Source organism: Piliocolobus tephrosceles, chromosome 1 (genome assembly GCF_002776525.5).
Source record: "Piliocolobus tephrosceles isolate RC106 chromosome 1, ASM277652v3, whole genome shotgun sequence".
Lineage (NCBI taxonomy): Eukaryota > Metazoa > Chordata > Mammalia > Primates > Cercopithecidae > Piliocolobus > Piliocolobus tephrosceles.
Window position 1 is genome coordinate 185,940,429 of NC_045434.1, and position 22,070 is coordinate 185,962,498.

Genomic DNA, 22,070 nt, shown 5'->3' on the forward strand with positions numbered 1-22,070 from the left:
ACTCCCAGGCCTGGGCCACCTTCTACCTCTGTCATGGCACCCATTCCATTCCAGCCTCCATGTCTTGGTCTCACTGTTCCCCTGCCCAGCATACTTCCCTCTTCCATACAAGTCCCACCTATCCCTCCAGTTCCCACCTCATCCCAGGGGTTAGAGCAAAAGTCCAACGTCAGAGTGGATGGGGCCTAAAAGAGGGGTGGCGAGTGTGGCAGAAAATGCAGAGGCCTGATTTAGAACCCAGTTCAGGCTCAAAATGGCTGTGGGACATGGGCAGGTCACATTCCCTCTCTGGGCCTCAGCTTCCCAGACTTTCAGAGATGAATAAGGAAAGATCCTTGAACTCACGGATCTGGAAAGCGCCATAAGGTAAAACAACATCAGGACACTAAAGGTATATCACAGGACACACTCTACAAATGAGGGGAAAGCTTATGAAAAAAGACTCAGTGGCCTGGGGCGGTGGCTCATGCCTGTAATCCCAATACTTTGGGAGGCCGAGGCGGGCAGATTGCCTGAGGTCAAGAGTTCCAGACCAGCCTGGCCAACATGGTGAAACCCCTTCTCTACTAAAAATACAAAAATTAGCCAGGTGCGGTGGCAGGCGCCTGTAATCCCAGCTACTTGGGAGGCTGAGACAGGAGAATCGCATGAACCCAGGAGGAGGAGGTTGCAGTGAGCCAAGATCACACCACTGCACTCCAGTCTGGGCAAGAAGAATGAAACTCCATCTCAAAAAAAGAAAGGGGCCGGGCACGGTGGCTCACGCCTGTAATCCCAGCACTTTGGGAGGCCAAGACGGGCGGATCACAAGGTCAGGAGATTGAGACCATCCTGACTAACCCAGTGAAACCCCGTCTCTACTAAAAATACAAAAAAAAAAAATTAGCTGGGTGTGGTGGCGGGTGCCTGTGGTCCCAGCTACACGGGAGGCTGAGGCAGAAGAATGGCGTGAACCCAGGGGGCGGAGCTTACAGTGAGCAGAGATCGCACCACTGCACTCCAGCCTGGGTGACAGAGCAAGACTCCGTCGAAAACAAAAGAAAGGAAAGAAACAAAAAGAAAAGAAAAAAAAAAGACTTAGTGGCATTTTTTCTGAGCCTTGAAGAATGAGTAGAATTTCAGCAAGTTGAGGTGAAGGTGAGGGAGGGCACTGGAGGCAGAGAGAACAGCCTGAGCAAAGGCCAGGAGGCGGAAAGTTCAGGGTGGGTTCAGGGAAGAAGGAGTGTCCAGTTTCTTTCTAAGTCAACAGCTCAAGGGCTTTTTGTAAGCGGACTGCCCAAGCGGAGCAGCCTCCAGTAAACACCTGTTTGCACAATCGAGGTCACACACAGGGGCACGTTTGCACAATGACCTGTTTGCACAATCTTAGCCGCCTGCTGTATTCCAACCAACCTCGGCCCTGGCAGCTGAACACCACAGCCTCAACTTCCGGGCACTCACCCCAGCTTGCCTACCTGGCCCCCGCCCCGGCCCCTCTGGAACAAGCTGCTCCTTGACCTACCCAGAAGCCCCACACATCACAGGCAGTAACAGAAACAGAAAGAACTCTGGGCTCAGTAGCTAGGCTGCCGAGAATCGGGTTCCCTCACCAGCACTCCCTTACCGGGGGTTTCCAACACACAGAGGCCTTGTCTGATGGAGGAGGGGCGGGAGGCAGGACAGCTGGAGGAGGAAGTATCCACAAAGCCGACACTGGGTGCGGGTAGAGGGGATGACTCCTCGTCTGTCTTGTGCTCTTCACTGCACCATAGTAAACACTTATTAAGCATTTACTGTGTGCCTAGCTGTGTTCCACAACCCTTACAGTCACTGATTTCTCTCAAGAATCGTATGAAGCCAATACTGTTAGCCCCATTTTACAGATGACAAAACCAAGGCTCAAAGAGATTAAACACTTGTTCGGAGTCACACAGGCAGCAAGTGGCAAAGCCAAGCAACCTGACTCCTCAGCTCATCATCTTAACCTCAGTACACTCTAAAGAAAGCTCTTCCTTAAATCTAACTTTCATTTCCTTAAATCTAACTTTTATTCCAGCTGCTGCAGCTCCATTTTCTGCTGCGGGTCCTCAACAGGGAATGGAGCACAAAGGAGATCAGTAGAACCTCCCTCCTAAATATTGAATTATGCAGAAGGGAAAAAAGGAAAGCAACTTTGTTGAACACCTACTATGTGCTGGTTACCATACTAGGCATTATATTTCTGATAGCTCATTTAATTATCACAAAATCCCTGGGAGGAGTTATTATCGTTGTAACAGATTAGGCAACAGAGGCTTGGAGAAGGTAAACACCATCTCCAAGGTTCTGCAGCCCAACAGATACGCATTGAGTATCCTCTGTGTGTCCAGCACCGTACTGAGGCTGGAGAGGCAGAGGTAAGAATACGGTTTCTGCCCTCAAAGAGTTCACAGTATAATGGAGGAGGCAGGTGGCCAAGAGCCTACCACAGTATTACAGGATTAATGGGGAGAAGGGCCCCTGATTCAGTTTGACTAAGGTATGGAAGCTAGAGGGGTGCTGAGCTCAGGCTGGATGCTTGAACCGGGTCAGGAACAGGACTCGGCCAGCGGGAGGTGACAGGCACTCCACAGAGGAAGGGCAGAGGGTCGTTCCAGAGCCTGGGGCATGCAGGGAAATACTAGTGAATTTGGCATGACGGGCTGGATCTGAGGAAGCAGGGGCTGGTGAGGCAGGAGAGGGAGGCGAGGGTAACTTGCATGTCTGGTTGAGGAGTTAGGCTGCAATGACAGGCCTCTGAAGAAAGGCAGGGAAAGGAGAAGGATCGCAGGGCCATTGGCAAGGCTGAGATGGGAGCTCCATAAAGGCAGGAACTAAAACTGTGTCTCACCATTGTGTCGCTGCACCTGCTCCAGGAGCAAGTTCTCTGAATGACAAACAAAAGGCCCATTCTCTTTCATTAAGAACTGACTGGGGCCAGGCGCAGTGGCTCATGCCTGTAATCCCAACACTTTGGGAGGCCGAGGCAGGCAGATCACTTGAGGTCAGGAGTTCGAGACCAGCCTGGCCAACATGGCGAAACCCCGTCTCTACTAAAAATACAAAAATTTGGCCGGGCATGGTGGTGCGTGCCTGTAGTCCCAGCTACTCAGGAGGCTGAGGCAGAAGAATCACTTGAACCTCGGAGGCAGAGGTTGCAGTGAGCCGAGATCATGCCACTGCACTCCAGCCTGGGTGGCAGAGCGAGACTCCATCTCAAAAAAAAATAAATAAAAACTGACTGGAAGGCCGGGTACAGTGGCTCACGCCTGTAAAACCAGCAGTTTGGGAGGCTGAGGTGGGCAGATCACTTGAGGTCAGGAGTTCAAGACCAGCCTGGCCAACATGGCGAAATCCCGTCGCTATCAAAACTATAAAAATTAGACAGGCATGGTGGCAGGCACTTGTAATTCCAGCTACTCGGGAGGCTGAGGCATAAGAATCACTTGAACCTGAGAGGCAGAGGTTGCAGTGAGCCAAAATCGTGCCACTACATTCCAGCCTAGGTGAAAAAGCGAGACTCCGTCTCAAAAAAAAAAAAAAAAAGAACTGACTAGATGTGGAAATGTGGAGAAGGGGTTGTAAGGAATGACTCCTGAGTCCCTGAGCTGCATGACTAGGGAGAGGAGGGGATGGTGGTTAATTCACCATGACAAGGTACGTGGGGATTGGAGACAGATTTGGTGAAGTGGGGGAAGATTCATCCAGTTGATCATTCATTCAACAAACACGCATGGAGGCCTTACTGTGTGGCAAGCAGTGCTACAGACACTGGAGATAACGTTTTGAACAAAACAGATAAAAAGTGTTGCTCTTATGGAACTTTCAGTCTAGTGGGGATTGAGACAGCCAATATCAGATGGTGAAAAGGGATACGGGGGAGACAGAGATAGCGAGTGGGAGGGAAGGGGCTTGCAAATTTTGAAAAGGGTGCTCAGAGAAGGCCTCAATGAGAAAGTGACATTTAAGCAAAGACCTGAAGAAGGCGAGGGACCAGCCCATGTAGCTATTTGCAGGGGAAACAGTCCAGGCAAATGAAACAGCAAGGGCAAAGGCCCTGGGGCAAGAGACAGCATAACAAGTTCAAGAAGCAAAGAACACAGAGTAGCTGGAGCAAGGCAGCAAAGGGGAGAGTAACAGGAGAGGGATCCAGGAGATAGTGGGGATACCAGGTTGTGTAGGGCCTTGTAGATCATTGAAAGGGCTTTGACTTTGACTCTGAATGAGACAGGAGCCATTGGAAAGGTTGGGACGAGGATGGCCTGATCAGACTTCTGTTTGATTGATATCGCACTGGCTGCTGAAGGAACTACAGACAGGTGAGGGAACGAGGATGAAATGGAAGCAGGAGAGCAGGGAGGGGGCTATTGCGATGATCTAGGCAAGAGATGAGGGTAGCTGGGAGCTAGCTAGTATTGGCTTCAGTTATATTTGTATTTTCCAATATATTATCATAAAAATATTTGAACATAGAGCCAGCTTGAACTTTACAGTGAATACCCAGGATTCTGGTTATATTTTGAAAGAAGACAGTCCATGGGACTCACTGAGTGAGCAGAGCCTGTGGGGTATCTTGGGAGGGTTGCAGTGGGCGGTCAGGTCATTTGACCTGGAAGTAGAACTGCAGCCCTGGTCTGCAGCATCACACCAGACCCAGATGCCTAAAAATGATTATATGTTAAGGACAGTCTGCTGGTCTGTTGGTACCTAACGTTTTTTGGGTTATGAATCCAATAAACTATGAGCAGTTTGAACTTTTCTCAGAAAATGCAAGGAAAATTGTTTGTAGTTGCAGAGGAATCATGAATACAGACCAATAAAAGACAAAATGTAGTCTATTTCACTCAATTACAAAATATTCAGCGTTGCAGAACCATTGTGGGTAAACATTACTAATTTTTAGTGAACATATGAGGACCCCGTGCCTCACCAGGACATCCTCCTGTCTTGCCCCCAGAATTCCTGTTTCTCCATCTGCCTGGTCTATGGGCAATGTGCAGAATACGTAATGAAGAGGGGAGCAGTGAGTATTGGGTTATAAAATTCCGTGGAACCTGGAACACACCCTTCTGAGTACTGTGAAGACGTGGGCCCCAAGGCTAGAGCTGAAAAGAGGCTTGGGGCCGGGTGAGCCTTCCAGGCAGGGTCTGCCTCCAAATGATGCTCCCCGAGGGTGGGGGGCATAGGGATGGAACCCAGCCAGGTGGGAGCCTGGGCCCTGCCCAGCCTCAAAGCTTCGAGCTCAGGAAATCCGGAGGCAGGGGAGGGGGACATCGTTGCCACATTCCCCAGCCCTTTAAGACCCCCAAGGCAGGAAGGCTGCCCGGGCCTCACCAGCTTCCCTCACAGGCTCCTTCCTGGGAGGAAGGGGCTGCCTGTGCCCTCGAAGGCGCAAGGGAGGGCAGGAGGGAGGCTCGGAAGGTGTTGCAATCCCCAGCCCCCGGGCCTGTCAGAGGCCGAGCCATTAACGACAGAGCTCGGGGAGAGAAGCTGGACTGCAGCTGGTTTCAGGAACTTCTTTTGACGAGGAGAAGAGAGACCAAGGAGATCAAGCAGGGGCCGGGCCAGAGGCTCCAACGTGAGTAGGGGATCCCTAGAGAGGGGCTGAGCCTTGGGCTTGATGGAGAGCTGGAATCCTGGGGCCACTCCCCGCAGCTCTGCCAAGTGTTCATGTCCAGGGTCCTAGGCCTAGGGCCAAGGATTCGTCCTTTGGAACCCCAGCCCTGGACAGTGAATCTCTTTTCACAGGATGCCCCTACTTTGGGGGGTATTGCACCAGGGAAGTCACTCACATCCAAGTAGCTCCTTTGGGACACTGAGCTGGGCTGGGGACAGGCATAATCATTCTCCCCTCCCCATGCCTCTGCCTCTCAGGACGTGTGTGTCTGAGTTCCAGCCGCGCAACCCCTCCCCGTCTGGGTCTCTATTTCACTCTCTGTTTCCATCTTTCCTCCTCAGCTTCTCTCTGGGTTGTTATTTCTCTGAGTTTCTCTGTCTCGCATATTTCCTGCTATCTCTTGAATCTTAAACTCTTGGTAACAGACCGCTTCCTAGGCTCCGGGCCTCCGAGTGCCCCCCACTCTCTGGGTCAGCGTACATCGGGCCCTTTTTCTGTGTCTCTCGACATCTCTCTGGCCTCAATCGTCCTCTTGGTGGGTCTCTGTCATTTTGGTCTGTGTGGATTTCAGTCACCTCCTCACTCTGCCACTCTTTGTATCTCTCTCTCTCTTTTTCTTTATCTGCACCACATCTGGAAAGGCCTCTCCCCTCTGTTTATTCCCAGCCCCCTCCTCCCTCCCCACCCTTCCCACGGTGAGAATAGAAACAGCAAGGGGGCCAGGGGTGTGAACTGGGGAAGAGAGTGTGAGGGGAGAGGGTTGAGTGTGATGAGGGAGAAACAGAAAGAGGGGATGCGAGGGCAGCCAGCCCAGGAGGCATCAAGGTGTGCTGAGCCGCAGGAGCGAGCACCTGCAGGGCCCAGCGGAGATGGCCAGTGACGGGAGGGCCAGGGGGCCAGGGAGCTAGGAAGAGGGGATCCAGAAATGGGGCTTTGGAACTGTGCAGTGTGGCACAGACAAAAGCAAGGTGGCAGTCCTAGGAGGTGTGACCACGCAGGCTGTGAGGAAGGTAGGGGTGAGGCGAGAACTGAACTGTGCTGGATTCCATGAGCTGCTGACCCGTTTTCTGGCTCGTGAAAATAACCTACGGTTGCTGAGTACCAACTCCATGCCAGGCACAGTGCTAACTGCCTTTACCATAATCATCTCATTTCATCCTCACAACAACCCTGAGGAGTGAGTGCTAATGTTCTTTCTTTTCCACAGATGGGGAAACTGAGGCTTGCCTCGGAAAGGTGAAGTAACTTGTCCAAGGTCACAAAGCAGCTGGTAAGTGGCAGAGCTGGAGATCAAGTCAGGTGACCTGAATCTGAGCTGGGCTCCAAAGCTCTCTGTATATTGGCCCCCCAGAGAGTGAGACTGAACAGGCCCTAGGCCCGCTCAACCAGGCGGTGGGATGTCTAGGGCTGCAGTGGAGGACCAGGGACTGAGGCCAAGCAGGCCAACACCCAGCACCCAGGGGGAGGATGCCGGGGCCTCTTGGGGTTAGGTTGTGTACTCTGGACAGGAGCCAGTGGGGGTGGATATAGTGGTACTGCACGGGGTATAGGCTAGGCCTGAAGCTGACCCTGGCTAGGGCAACAGGGCTGGGATATGATCAAAAGCACATGGAGATGAAAACCAGTGTCCCAAAATCTGGGCCTTGGAGGCTAAATCTTCCCTGACCAGTGTTGGGGGGGATAGATAATCAAACTGGTATGCTGTAGTAAGAAGGTTACCAACCACCGATGGGTAGACAGATGCTCGGGATAGTTGTGCAGGTTTCTCACTGCACAAAACTGAGGAGTAACTAGAGCCGAAATCCAGTCCGTTCCCTAGTTGCCAGGTCCTAGTCTGGTGCTGCACCCGTCCTGAGGATGGGGTGTTTTCTTTCTGATTTGCACAAAGGAGACTTACAGGCTAGCAGTCACTGGGTATTCCGATATTGCAATATACACGAATAGACTGGGGGTTTGGGTAAGGCCCCTGAGAGCAAGAACAGCCTTGGGTATCTGGGCAGTTCTTATCCACACCTCTGTCTGGGAGGGAGAGAAAAGGATTCTCCTACCTTTCTCCCTGCTGAGCACGAGGGACCTGCTGGGACACTACCTGCATGTATGTGTCCAGATATGGACATGCAAGCTGACCAGCAATTCCCACTAATCTGCCACCAAGAGCACCAACTCATGCTGGAGGATCAGGTGTTGGCCCCAAGACCCCAATGGGAGCAGGGTGAAGATGAGGCTGGATACCCACCCAAGTGGTCGAAACCTCTGCATACTTCCTAAGACTGGAGCCAAGGCACCCTCCATCCAGGTGCTGTGGCCGCGACCATACGATGTCTGACCCCAGAAGGCCACCAGAGGTCTGTGCCCAGAAGTGGGGGCATACTGGACCCGTCAGGTGCCCCACTTGATATTCTCTCAGCCCACATGGCTGAGGCAGCCAGCTTCCTGCAGGTGTAACCTGACAGCCCCTTGCCTCAGCTGCTCCATAGAGTTCTCCCTTTCATCCAGGGAGTGTCCCTGACAACACTGGCATGGTTTCCCCAGGAGAACCTGCCTAGTACTCGTGCATGCCCAACCTGGATGTGCCAGGGAGTGAACACCCCAAGAGGCATCCCTTGACCAATGGGGGGCAGGAGTCAGTGGGCAAATCTTCCCATCTTCCCTCCCATCCAAGGGATAAATTGACCCTCCGGTGGACAGCTCTGAGAAGCGTTCTACATGGCTCTTGGGAAGGTTCCAGCAGGATAGAGCCCCAGTTGTCCATAGAGGTGACCAACATATGATGTAACTTTGTGTTGGCTTTCTCTCTGTCCCTGTTTCATTCTCCCCATTTCATCCTCTCCTTATCTGCTGCTAGGATCTTCTCAAAATAAACTACCAGCATGCAATTCCTCATCTCAGGTTCTGCTCTCTGAGGGGAGCCCAGCTTAGATAGCTGGGAAGGGTGAAGAATGCTGTTCCTCACTGTTCCTTTCCCTGCTCTTTCCTGGAAGGCAAGTATAATAACAGTGGCTGTCACTGTCATTTCCTATGTTCCAGGCGCTGTGCAAAGCCCTTGACTTGCATCATTTTGTGTCTTCCTCTCAAAGTCCCATGAAGTATAGGCTGCTGTTACTTCCATTTTGCAAAGAAACTAAGGCTCAGAGAAGTCAAGCAACCTAATCAAAGCTGTACAGTGACAGACAAGGATTAAGATCAGCTCTGACTGTAAAGCCCATGGTCTTAAACAAACCTCCTGCCTCCAGGTGAACATCAAGTTGGCACTATGGCAAGGCTGAGAACCTACAGCCTGACTTGGGCTGCCCTGATCATCCTGCTGCTCCCCGGAAGTGAGTATGGCCAAGGATGAGGGTGCAGTGGTGAGGGGAAGTTACAAGGAGAGATATTGGGAATTTTCTTGCACTGCCACATGGCTCCTGGGATTCCCAGAGAATCTCAAAAGACTCAAGACTGAGCCACAGATATGGGGTAGCTGGCATCCCACCCACAGACTTCCACAAGCAAACTACCACCCAAGAGGAATGGTGAGATGTCCTGGGCTGGTCATCCTGGAAAAGGCCAGTGGGGCGCAGATCTTGTCCACAAATCTCTACCAAGCTGTCAGAAGGAACCCATGGGTCCTATGTAACCTTGGTGGGCAGCAAAGGGATCAGGACGGAAGCTACAAGGGGACAGGTTTCATCCTGAAATAAAGAAGCCCAGGCAGAGCTTGGTTACCAACTATGGAAACTCTGTCTTGAGAGGTAGAGAACTTCTCATCCCCAGGGGTATGCAAGCTGAAGCCAGGATTGACAAAGATGCTGTGCAGCAGGGGTTGGCAAACTTTGTCTGACAGTAATGTTTAGGCTTTGCAGGCCACGTACTGTCTCTGTTCCTTGTTTGTTTGTTTGTTTGTTTGTTTGTTTGTTTTTGAGACAGGGTCTGCCTCTGTTGCCCAGGCTGGAGTGCAGTGGCACAATCACAGCTCACTGCAGCCTCAACCTCCTGGGCTCAAGTGATCCTCCCACCTCAGCCTCCAAGGTAGTACAGGGCATGCCACTACACCCAGCTAATGTTTTTGTATTTTTTGTAGAAATGTAGTTTTGCCATGCTGGTCTCGAACTCCTGGGTTCCAGTAATCCACCTGCCCTGACCTCCCAAAGGATGGGGATTACAAGCATGAGCTGCCATGCCCTGCCTATTGCATGTTTTTGTTTTTTCAGTTTTTTTTTCTTTTGTTTTTTTGAGACGGAGTCTCACTCTGTTGCCCAGGCTGAAGTACAGTAGTGCGATCTCGGCTCACTGCAACCTCTGCCTGCCGGGTTCAAGCGATTCTCCTGCCTCAGCCTCCCGAATAGCTGGGATTACAGGCGCCTGCCACCAGGTCCAGCTAATTTTTGTGTTTTTAGTAGAAACGGGGTTTCACCATGTTGGCCAGGCTGGTCTCAAACTTCTGACCTCAGGTGATCCACCCACCTCGGCCTCCCAAAGTGCTGGGATTACAGGCGTGATCCACAGCTCCCAGGCCTGTTGCATGTTTTTATTTGGTTTTGGTTTTGTTTGTTTTTAACTCTTTAAAAATGTAAGGAACATTCTTAGTTGTTAGGCCATACAAAAATAGGCCACTCAAGCTCTGCTGTAGAAGGCAGAGCATCAGGTAGAGTTTTGAAGCAAACAACCTGGTAAAGTTCCTTCCAGCCTGAAATCCTGAGTCTGTGAAGCAGTAGAAGCCCTTTGCTGAGAATCATGAACTTGTTCTGTGACCCTGGGCAAACTGCTTCTCCTCTTAGGGTCTTCGCATCCCCATCAGTAAAACGGGCCTAAGAAAACCTGAGAGAGGACAGAAAGCATTGCAGGCAAAGTGTATGTTTATTTGTTCATTTATTTATCCAAAAAAATTCATCCACCAGGTGCGGTGGCTCACGCCTGTAATTCCAGCACTTTGGGAGGCTGAGGAGGGTGGATCACAAGGTCATGAGATCAAGACCAGCCTGGCCAGCATGGTGAAACCCCATCTCTACCAAAAATACAAAAAAATCATTAGCCGGGCATGATGGTGCGTGCCTGTAGCCCCAGCTACTCGGAGGCTGAGGCAGGAGAATCGCTTGAACCCGGGAGGCAGAGGTTGCAGTGAGCTGAGATTGCGCCACTGCACTCCAGCCTGGGTGACAGAGCAAAACTCCATCTCAAAATAACAATAATAAATATTCACGAAGGTCCTACTCTGTACTAGGCACTGGGAATACAGTAATAAGCAAACAGCCAAGGTCTGCTGGCCTCACAGAATTTATAGTCTAGCTGGAGTGACAGATAAGTAAATAATCATAAGACTCTATAATTATGAAGGATAATAAGAGCTTTGAGGAAGTACAGGGACCTTGGCCTCCTCCAGTTCGTTAGTGCCTGGCCTGGTTTCTTCAAGATGCCTAAGCGTTAACCAGGTGAAACAGGGGTGGGAGAGAGAAAGAAGAGTCCTTCCAAAAAGAACAGCAGGCTGGGCACAGAGGCTCACATCTGTAGTCCCAGCACTTTGGGAGGCTGAGGCAGGAGAACTGCTTAAGCCCAGGAGTTCAAGATTAGCCTGGCCAACATAGTGAAACCTCATCTCTACACACACCCAAAAAAAAATCAAAAAATTAGCAAGGTATGCTGGCATGAACCTGTAGTCCCAGCTACTCAGGAGGCTGAGGTGGGAGGATCACTTGAGCCTAGGAGGTCAAGGGTGCAGTGAGCCATGATTGTGCCACTTCACTCCAGCCTGAGTGACAGAGCAAGACCTTGAAGAAAAAAAAGAAAAAGAAAACCAAAACAAAACAAAAAAAACACACACACAGCAGGTGCAAAGATCCAGAGATTAGAAAGATTATGGAGTTTTCAAAGAATAGCAAGAATGAGCCAGAATGACTGGAGCTGAGAGACCGGTATAAGCTGGAACTGAGAGGGTCAGGCAGGGGCCAGGCCACAAGAGCTATGTGAAGGATTTGAGTCTTTATCCTAATGATGGCAGCACACACTCACATGCCAGACACTGCTCTAAATGCCTTCCATATGTTATCGCATGTAATCCTTCCAGCAACACTAAGGTAGGGATGATTTTTATCCCCATTTTACAGACGAGAAAACTGAGGCACAGAAAATCTCAGAAATATACCAGGATCATGTAATTAATAAGCAATAGAACTGGAATTTAAACCGAGGCAGTCTAGTCCCAACATCCACACTCATCCATCACACCATACTACCTTTCAGAGCAATAATGTGCCACTGAAATGCTGCGATGGAGATGGGGTAGCAGAATCAGATTTGAATTGTGAAAAGATTGCTGTGGTTATGGGTTCTTATCACTCTAATCACTGCTTGCACCATCCTTGGGGAGGGCATTGGGGAGTTAACAGTCTCCATCTGGTGGTGTGCTCGTGCTGGCTTGCAAACACTAATTGGCAACATCTCTTCCCAACTCCCCGATCAATGATGTCACTTCAGTAGGCTAAAATCAGCTACGGTGAGAGTATTTACACCATGGAAAGGCACACGCTACAAGCCAGGGTCTGCTTTTCTCTGCCAAGCTGGCTGATAAACAGTTAGCGGCACAGCACTATCTCTGTCTTACCTCCATAGCCTCTCGAAGTCTCCGTCCACATCCTTCCATTTCCAGCCCCCATGTCTTGAAGGGTGAGAAAGGAAGGTGAGGGCCCTGAGTCTAGGAGTACAAAGGCCTAGATTATAGCCCAGCTCTGCTAGGCAGAGGAGTCGTTCCTGGCCCATTCTCTTCCACCCCAGGTCTGGAGGAGTGCGGGCACATCAGTGTCTCAGCCCCCATCGTCCACCTGGGGGATCCCATCACAGCCTCCTGCATCATCAAGCAGAACTGCAGCCATCTGGACCTGGAGCCACAGATTCTGTGGAGACTGGGAGCAGAGCTTCAGCCTGGGGGCAGGCAGCAGCGTCTGTCTGATGGGACCCAGCAATCTACCATCACCCTGCCCCACCTCAACCACACTCGAGCCTTTCTCTCCTGCTGCCTGAACTGGGGCAATAGCCTGCAGATCCTGGACCAGGTTGAGCTGCGCGCAGGCTGTAAGTCCCTCCAGCCATCCAACTACTCTGCCTCCAACACCCTCCTGCCAATACTAATGAGAATATTACCGGCTGGGCGCGGTGGCTCACGCCTGTAATTCCAGCACTTTGGGAGGCCAAGGCGGGCGGATCACCTGAGGTCAGGAGTTCGTGACCAGCCTAGCCAACATGGCGAAACCCTGTCTCTACTAAAAATACAAAGAATTAGCTGGGCGTGGTGGCGGGTGCCTGTAATCTCACCTACTCGGGAGGCTGAGGCAGGAGAATTGCTCGAACCCAGGAAGTGGAGGTTGCAATGAGCCGAGATCACGCCACTGCACTCCAGCCTGGGCAACAAAAGCGAAAATTGGTCTCAAAAAACAAAAGAATACTACCTATTGAGCTCTTATCTAATAAGCACTTTATGGGCATGATATCAGGTAACAGTAGTATAAGTTGGTACTACTGTGTAGCCTCACTTTGCAGATGAGGAAACTGAGGGTCAGGGAGGGTACATGACTTGCCCTTGTCACACATTAATAAGGATGGAGGCAGTGTGGTGACCACTACTCTACATAGCGCAAGTCCTCAGCCATCAGAGGGTGTCTCCAGGGAGAACATTCTCTACCAGCTGGGCTTGTCCCCGGCTTCTCCCCCGCCCCCGTTTCAAACTTCCTTTCAAACTGAGCAAGATGGAGTTTGTGCCAAGTTGAGGCATAAGGAAAAAACAAAGACCAAGGTTCTTGTTTAAGAATCAGTAATGGGCCGGGCACAGTGGCTCACACCTGTAATCCCAGCACTTTGGGAGCCTGTGGTGGGTGGATCATTTGAGGTCAGGAGTTTGAGACCAGCCTGGCCAACGTGTAGAAACCCCATCTCTACTAAAAATACAAAAATTAGCCGAGCGAGCCGAGATCGTGCCACTGCACTCCGGCCTGGGCCACAGAGTGAGACTCTGCCTCCTCAAAAAAAAAAAAAAAAAAAATCAGTAATGGCCACTGCTAAAACTTATGTAGCATTTCCTGTATGTCAGGCACTGTTCTGAGCACTTTATGTAGAGTGAGTCACTTAGCCCTCATGATAACGCTAGGGGGTGGGATTTTACCATTATCCCCATTTTGCAGATGAGGATGCTGAGGCACAGAGCAGTTAAATAACTTCAAGATCACAGGGCTAATGAATGGCAGGACCAGGATGAAAACCCAAACACTACGCTGTCACTGACAAAGGGTCTGGAGTTGGAGGACTTGCAAATGGGCCACCACTGGGCTGCTGGGGGTCTGTGAGGCTTGCCCCTGTACATGCCTGCAACTTAGCTTCCCCCAGGGCTGCCCTTCCAGAGCCACTCTGCCTGGAGACGGGGGGACAGACAAGGTGACAACAGAGGCACCAAGCCAGGGCAAGGCAACACGGCCAGCTAGTCCCAGAGGGCGCTTTCTGAGTGGTCCCACCCAAAGCCCTCACACTCTTCCCACCCACATGCAGACCCTCCAGCCGTACCCCGCAACCTCTCCTGCCTCATGAACCTCACAACCAGCAGCCTCATCTGCCAGTGGGAGCCAGGACCTGAGACCCACCTACCCACCAGCTTCACTCTGAAGAGCTTCAAGTGAGGAGGGGCCCCACCCTGGTCACCTCCCTTTGGATTCTGGGGTGGGGCACGGGTAGGATGCTGGGCACCCCTCTGGGAGGGAGAAGGGAGCCTCGCTTTCTTCCTCTGCTTGGCACCCAAGCCTGGACTATTGGCAGGAGCCGGGGCAACTGTCAGACCCAAGGGGACTCCATCCTGGACTGCGTGCCCGAGGACGGGCAGAGCCACTGCTCCATCCCACGCAGACACCTGCTGTTGTACCAGAATATGGGCATCTGGGTGCAGGCGGAGAATGCGCTGGGGACCAGCATGTCCCCACAACTGTGCCTTGAGCCCATGGATGTTGGTGGGTGATGCAGGGGAGGGAGGGGGTCCCCAAAAAGGGCAGACAGTGAGAGGAAGGGAGAGGGAAACACAGAACCAGCAACAGACAAGAAGACACTGGAAGACCTAGAGACAGAGGCAGAGGAGAGGGACGGAGACAAAGAGAGGTGCAGCTGGAGGCAGAGAAATGGTGACAGGAAGACACAGAGGCAAGGAGGCACAGTCAGTCATGCTTTCAGCGCGTTTCCTGAAGCACCCACTACGTGTTAGGCACTGCCCTAGGTACTGGGGATACAAAGCATCAAAAACCCTGCCCTCAGAATGTTAGATTCCAGTGGGGGAAAAAATAAGATAGAATTTCAGATGGCCATAAGCAGAAAGGAGAAATTAAAGGAGGGGAAGGGCATAGAGAGAGAGGGGAAGGGGAGCACTGGCTATTTCAATAGGCTTGTCAATAAAGGCCTCACTAAGAGGGTGACAATTGAGCAGATCCTTGAAGGAAATGAGGGAGCAAGCTGCTGGATATCTGGAGGGAAAACAGATACCCAAGTATCTGCAGAAGTAACAATCAGTGCAAAAGCCCTGGGGCAAGAGCAGAAACAGACACCTAGAGAGAAACAAAGACACAGAAAGAGGAACCACAGAAATGGGCCATTAGCAACGTGGACAGAGGGTGAACCGCAGACAAGGAGACAAGAGGGAGCTAAAGCAGAGCCCTCTAGGGTGGGGCAGGGAGACTTTCTGACAGTCCCACTCCTTGCAGTGAAACTGGAGCCCCCCATGCTGTGGACCACGGACCCCAGCCCTGAAGAAGCCCCTCCCCAGGCAGGCTGCCTACAATTGTGCTGGGAGCCATGGCAGCCAGCCCTGCACATAAATCAGAAGTGTGAGCTGCGCCATAAGCCGCAGAGTGGAGAAGCCAGCTGGGCACTGGTGAGGCAGAGGCAACCTGGAGAGCCTGAGGTGGTGGGGGCAGGGGGTAGGGTAAGTTGGGCTTGAGCTGGCCCTAGAATGACCCAGCCATCCAAGGCTCATAGTCATGTCCGCCCCCAACCAGGTGGGCCCCCTGCCGTTGGAGGCCCTTCGGTATGAGCTCTGTGGGCTCCTCCCAGCCACAGCCTACACCCTGCAGATACGCTGCATCCGCTGGCCCCTGCCTGGCCACTGGAGCGACTGGAGTCCCAGCCTGGAGCTGAGAACTACTGAACGGGGTAAGGAGGTGATGAGAGGCTGGCAGCAGCCATCAGTATCCAGTCCAGGCTTCAGGGCCTTCCCCAACTGGCACCCCCTCTTCTTGTTCCATCCACAGCCCCCACTGTCAGACTGAACACATGGTGGCGGCAGAGGCAGCTGGACCCCAGGACAGTGCAGCTGTTCTGGAAGGTGACTCCCTCTGAAGGCCATCCCTCCACCTCAACACCTCCTCCAATCCAAACAGGCCCCTGCAAACCGAGGCTTAGGACTGCAACAGGTCTGGGAGGCGTGGATGCATTTATATGTGATTTGCATGCAATTTGCATGTGCCTACGGAGCTGAGTTAGCTTTTGGAGAGACTACAACGCAGGTCACAGGGTACTTCAGTGAATAGTTAAGAGCCTGCTGTGTGCACCGACTTGTTTCTTCCTGTCCTCTGGTTTCTTCCTGCCCTCCTTCCTAGAACCTAGCACAAGGGAACAGAGGGAAAAGGGGAGTGGGATGAGAAGCCTGGCCCCAGCCTGGGGAGGCTCCGTTCGCATGATCCATCCACCCCACCTAGAGGCTCTCCTCGACTCAAGATGAGCTGCACATCCCCTTCTCTTTTTCCTCCTGTGCCCCGCAGCCAGTGCCCCTGGAGGAAGACAGCGGACAGATCCAAGGTTATGTGGTTTCTTGGAGACCCTCAGGCCAGGCTGGGGCCATCCTGCCCCTCTGCAACACCACAGAGCTCAGCTGCACCTTCCCCCTGCCTTCAGAAGCCCAGGAGGTGGCCCTTGTGGCCTATAACTCAGCCGGGACCTCCCGTCCCACCCCGGTGGTCTTCTCAGAGAGCAGAGGTAAAGGGGGCTGGCGGCCAGAAGAACACAGAGGTCAAGCGCACCAATTCGAAGGCTAGACTGCCTGGGTTCAAATCTAGTCCCCTTAGCCGGGGGCGGTGGCTCACACCTATAATTCCAGCACTTTGGGAGGCTGAGGTGGGCAGATCATCTGAGGTCAGGAGTTCAAGACCAGCCTGGCCAACATGGTGAAACCCCATCTCTACTAAAAATACAAAAATTAGCCAGGCATGGTGGTGGGCACCTGTAATCCCAGCTACTCGGGAGGCTGAGGCAGGAGAATTGCTTGAACCTGGGAGGCGGAAGTTGCAACAAGCTGAGATTGCACCATTGCACTCTAGCCTGGGCAACAGAGGGAGACTCCGTCTCAAAAAAAAAAAAAAAACTCTAGTCCTATCCCTTGCTAACAGTGTGACCTGAGCAAGTTATATCCCATCCCCAGCCTCTGTTTACACATCTAGCAGATGGCGATGATAACAGCACCTACTGAGGGGTGCCGTGGGGTGTACATGAGTTAAGACGAGTACCTGGCACAAAGTAACTGCTCTGCATGTGTCTGCTGTTGTTATTATCATTAGCCAGAACCAGGTTAAGCTCTCTCTCACACACACACACACACACACACACACACACACACACAGCCCATTCTGCCAAGAAAGCCGAGAGAGAAAGCTCCAGGCTTTTCCACCTGGAACATGGTCTATGAGTTCATTGCTCATTCTCAGGAGATCAGCTGCCACCACCCATTGCTTTCCCTAAACATGGGTCCTCACCAGGTGGGACGAATAATCACAATAACAATAATCATAGCTAATATTCCCACTTATTAGCTGTGCGATCTTAGATAAGTTTCTTAACCTCTCTGTGTCTCTCAGTTTTCTCATTAATAAAATGGGAACAAGAGTAGTACTTCCTGGGTATGACTATTACAGGACTCAGTGAATTAAAATGTATCAAGGAGTCCAGTACAGTGGCTCATGCCTGTAATCCCAGCACTTTGGGAGGCTGAGGCGGGCAGATCACCTGAGGTCAGGAGGTCAAGACCAGCCTGGCCAACATAGTGAAACCCCATCTCTACTAAAAACACAAAAATTAGCCAGGCATGGTGGCGGTTGCCTATAATCTCAGCTACTTGGGAGGCTGAGGCAGGAGAATCACTTGAACCAGGGAGGCAGACGTTGCAATGAGCCAAGATGGCGCCACTGCACTTCAGCTTGGGTGACAGAGCAAGTCTCCACATAAAAATAAAATAAAATAAAGTAAGGTAAAGTAAAAAGTAAACTAAAATAAAATATATCAAGGACTACGCCTGACACATACCAAGAACCAGAGAGTGTTAGCTATTATCACTAACAAGAACTACTCTGTGCCAGGCACTATGCCGGGCTTGTTTTGTGCATCAAGTCATTTAATCTGCACTGAGACCCTATGAGGTAGGAACTTTTATCATCATTTCCACTTTACAGATGAGGAAACTGAGGCTCAGATGTTGACCTACCAAAGGTCACCCAGCCTGTAAGTAGCAAAGCCAGGATTTGAACCCAGGCTTCTGGCTCCAGGGTCTGCATTCTTTTCACCTTCATTCCACCATTTCCCACCCTGTCTCCAGGCCCAGCCCTGACCAGACTCCATGCCATGGCCCGAGACCCTCACAGCCTCTGGGTGGGCTGGGAGCCCCCCAGTCCATGGCCTCGGGGCTATGTGATTGAGTGGGGCCTGAGCCCCCCCAGCACGAGCAATAGCAACAAGACCTGGAGGATGGAACAGAATGGGAGCGCCACGGGGTTTCTGCTGCAGGGTAAGGCTGGCCTGGAAAGTCGGGCAGGGCCAGGGACAAAGGGAGGCAGTGCTTGTCTGACAATAGGCATGGGGCAACCTGAACTGCCCAAGAGACATGGATTCTCCAGCCTTTCTTGATCCTTCACTGTTCTCATTTCATATCCTCATAATCAGGAAGTTCTTCCTATAGTCTAACCTGATCCTTTTTCCATAGCCCTGACCCTGCCACCCTTCTAGCTCTCTCTTCTACTTTTCTTCCCTAATTCTCATCAAATGATCTAAAGAAGATATTGCGGAGGTTAACCCTGAATCATGAGGCCAGGTTAGCCCTGACTAGAGGTCTGAGGCTAGCTCCTGATCATTAGCACAGGTTAGCCCCTAACAGGAATGCCTACCTCATTTTCTCTCTACAGAGAACATCAGGCCCTTTCAGCTCTATGAGATCACTGTGACTCCCTTGTACCAGGACGCCATGGGACCCTCCCAGCATGTCTATGCCTACTCCCAAGAAATGGGTTCGTCAACCACCAGGCCCCTTTCCAGAATCCTCTCCTCTCTGTCCCAAGGCTCTGCCTGGTCCCCAGCAATCAGCAGTATAGGGAACATTGCCTTCTTACCATACTTTCGGCCCTGGAGAGGATCTCTCCCAATCCCCTGGCTTAACTAACACTGGATCCCTACAGCTGGACAGAAATCAGGTGCTGTGATAAAAATTGAGTAGAGAGTTGGCACAATTCAAGGAGCAAACCTGGCAAAAATCAATCCATTTCCCAGACAAAAATAAAGTGTTATATGTAACAGAAATTGGACAGAGGGGCCGGATGCAGTGGCTCACACCTGTAATCCTAACACTCTGAGAGGCCAGGGCAGGCAGATCCCCTGAGCTCAAGAGTTTGAGACCAGCCTAGGCAACCTTGTCTCTACAGAAAAATAAATAAATAAATCAACCAACCAGCCAATCAACCAAAACTTAGCTGGGTGCCGTGGTGTGTGCCTGTAACCCCAGCTACTTGAGAGGCTGAGGTGGGAGGACTGGATTGCTTGAGCCCAAGAGGTCGAGGCTGTAGTGAGCCAAGATGGCACCACTATACTCCAGCCTGGGTGACAGAGCGAGACCCTGTCTCAAAAACAAAAGCAAAAGAAATTGGACAGAGGACCTGGCATAAATTTGGAGAGTGAGTGGCAGAAATCAGAGAGTAAATCAGATGAAATCAGGCCTGGTAGAAATCAGAAAGTGAGGCTCCAGAGTCAAGCAGAGCCAGGTTCAAATCCTGGCTCAGATACTTATTAGCAGTAGGTGGAATCTGGATTAAATCCCTGGAAAAATGAGGCTTGGGCATGAGTCCCCTTGGACTCTTTTCTCACCCACCCCACAGTGCCTGGGAAGCTACAAGAAGTCCAATCGGGCTCTTGCTCTGCCCCACTCCCTTCAGCCCCCGCACCTCTCTCTTCCCACAGCCCCCTGCCATGCCCCAGAGCTGCATCTAAAGCACATTGGCAAGACCTGGGCACAGCTGGAGTGGGTGCCTGAGCCCCCTGAGCTGGGGAAGAGCCCCCTTACCCACTACACCATCTTCTGGACCAATACTCAAAACCAGTCGTTCTGTGAGTCTATCCTCAGTTCCCCACAGCCCCAGAAGGCCCGGGAGGGGGTGCTCAGCTGCCATGGAGGCAGCTTCAGCATCCAAGCCTATGCTGACCGTACACCCCTCCCAGCCACCATCCTGAATGCCTCTTCCCGTGGCTTTGTCCTCCATGGCCTGGAGCCCGCCAGTCTGTATCACATTCACCTCATGGCTGCCAGCCAGGCCGGGGCCACCAACGGTACAGTCCTCACCCTGATGACCTTGATCCCAGGTAAGGGGAGACAAGGGCTGGGCAGAGATGGCTATTGGAAGGGTACCCCACCCAAAGGATGCTGATTTTGAGAGTAGATGGGGACTGACTTTGAATCCCCTGGTTGGAGGGAGGAGACCCAGCCTTCCCCACATGCATTCTAACTTCTTCCGGCTCTGCCCTCACTGCAGAGGGATCCGAGCTACACATCCTCCTGGGCCTGTTCGGCCTCCTGCTCTTGCTCTCCTGCCTCTGTGGAACTGCCTGGCTCTGCTGCAGCCCCAGGTGAGTCCCTTTGAGAGACCTGAGATCCTGCATCCCCCACCCACAGGGAACCTCAGGTCCAGGTAGGCCCATCTAAGTCCCTTCCAACCTTCCCAAACTTCGGGGCCCATGTCTGAGAATCCCAGCCCCCAGCTTCTTCTCTCTGCACTAAGGGCAGCTGCGTATCTTCAGATGGGATGGGTGGGACAGAGGATGGAAAGATTGGAGGGTATGTCTGACCCAGCCTCCACCTGCCCTCCTCTCCAGCAGGAAGAATCCCCTCTGGCCAAGTGTCCCAGACCCAGCTCACAGCAGCCTGGGCTCCTGGGTGCCCACTATCATGGAAGAGGTGAGAATCCAGGAGGGAGAGGGAAATGAGGTGGGGATGTCAGCCCAGGCTCAGTGAAGGGACACCTTCTGAAGCCAAGTACTCAGGCCTTCCTGTGACTTCCGGCAACATCCCCTCCCTTTGGAGTGAAGCAGACCCAAGTTTGAATCCCAGCTCTGTCCATCTCAAAGTCTCAGTCACCTCCCTGTGATATGGAAAAACTGACCATGCTGAGTCCGCACGGTGCATGGCATATGTCAGGAACATACCAGGGCTTTGCAAGTGGAACCCTTTGTGTTCCAGCAGTAACAGCAGGAATGTCCCCACAACTGCCTGGACCCAGACAGGGACGGTGGCTGGGGCAGACATCTGAAAGGAGCCATGCCCTCACCCCACATCCTTGTGTGCAGGAGGCCTTCCAGCTGCCCGGCCTCGGCATGCCACCCATCACCAAGCTCACAGTGCTGGAGGAGGACGAGAAGAAGCCACTGCCCTGGGAGTCCCATAACAGCTCAGAGACCTGTGGCCTCCCCACTCTGGTTCAGACCTATGTGCTCCAGGGGGACCCAAGAGCAGCTTCCGCCCAGGCCCAATCCCAGTCCGGCACCAGCGATCAGGTCCTCTACGGGCAGCTGCTGGGCAGCCCCACAAGCCCAGGGCCAGGGCACTATCTCCGCTGCGACTCCACTCAGCCCCTCTTGGCGGGCCTCACCCCCAGCCCCAAGTCCTATGAGAACCTCTGGTTCCAGACCAGCCCCCTGGGGACCCTGGTAACCCCAGCCCCAAGCCAGGAGGACGACTGTGTCTTTGGGCCACTGCTCGACTTCCCCCTCCTGCAGGGGATCCGGGTCCATGGGGTGGAGGGGCTGGAGAGCTTCTAGGGCTTCCTGGGGTTCCCTTCTTGGGGCTGCCTCTTAAAGGCCTGAGCTAGCTGGAGGAGAGGGGAGGGCCCAGAAGCCCATGACTAAAAACTACCCCAGCCCAGGTTCTCCCCATCTCCAGCCACCAGCATCCCCTCTCCCGCCAGTCTCCATAGGCTGGGCCTCCCAGGCAATCTTCATACTTTAAGGACCAGATCATGCTCCATCCGGCCCCACCCAATGGCCTTTTGTACTTGTTTCCCATAACTTCAGTATTGTAAACTAGCTTTTGGTTTGGAGTTTTTGTTATTGTTTATAGACACTCTTGGGTGTACCTGAGTCTCTGCTATTTATTTTTCAGGGCCCAGCAGTCAGGGGGAAACTTCTCAGAGTTGGTCCTTCCCCCTCCCTCCCTTCT

General features: G+C 52.3%; 1 protein-coding gene and 1 long non-coding RNA gene across 9 annotated transcripts in view; one reads left to right on the forward strand and one right to left on the reverse strand.

Moving 5' to 3' along the window:
• LOC113225082 overlaps positions 1-1,737 on the reverse strand; it is a 106,140-nt gene extending 104,403 nt beyond the window's left edge. The window contains exon 1 of the long non-coding RNA XR_003309706.1: positions 1,604-1,737. This is a non-coding gene — a long non-coding RNA (uncharacterized LOC113225082). The remainder of the gene's footprint in view (positions 1-1,603) is intronic.
• Positions 1,738-5,073: 3,336 nt separating this feature from the next.
• Positions 5,074-21,986, forward strand: CSF3R (colony stimulating factor 3 receptor). Of its 8 annotated transcripts, none has more exons than XM_023232196.2 (18): positions 5,338-5,575; positions 6,822-6,884; positions 8,277-8,370; positions 8,642-8,931; positions 12,362-12,658; positions 14,123-14,246; positions 14,387-14,574; positions 15,316-15,515; positions 15,610-15,763; positions 15,862-15,935; positions 16,372-16,585; positions 18,195-18,383; positions 18,778-18,879; positions 19,823-19,969; positions 20,081-20,221; positions 20,392-20,485; positions 20,735-20,813; positions 21,096-21,116. In XM_023232196.2, exons 4-18 carry the CDS (start codon positions 8,868-8,870, stop codon positions 21,099-21,101), a joined length of 2,073 nt encoding a protein of 690 aa, XP_023087964.1. In that variant the 5' UTR covers positions 5,338-5,575; positions 6,822-6,884; positions 8,277-8,370; positions 8,642-8,867; the 3' UTR covers positions 21,102-21,116. The 8 variants fall into 8 exon arrangements, with proteins under 8 accessions (XP_023087958.1, XP_023087961.1, XP_023087964.1 ...); XM_023232191.2 differs by lacking the exon at positions 21,096-21,116 and adding an exon at positions 21,203-21,986 and having other exon boundaries at positions 5,339-5,575; XM_023232188.2 differs by lacking the exon at positions 21,096-21,116 and adding an exon at positions 21,203-21,986 and having other exon boundaries at positions 5,340-5,575; positions 20,732-20,813.
• Positions 21,987-22,070: the final 84 nt, after the last annotated feature.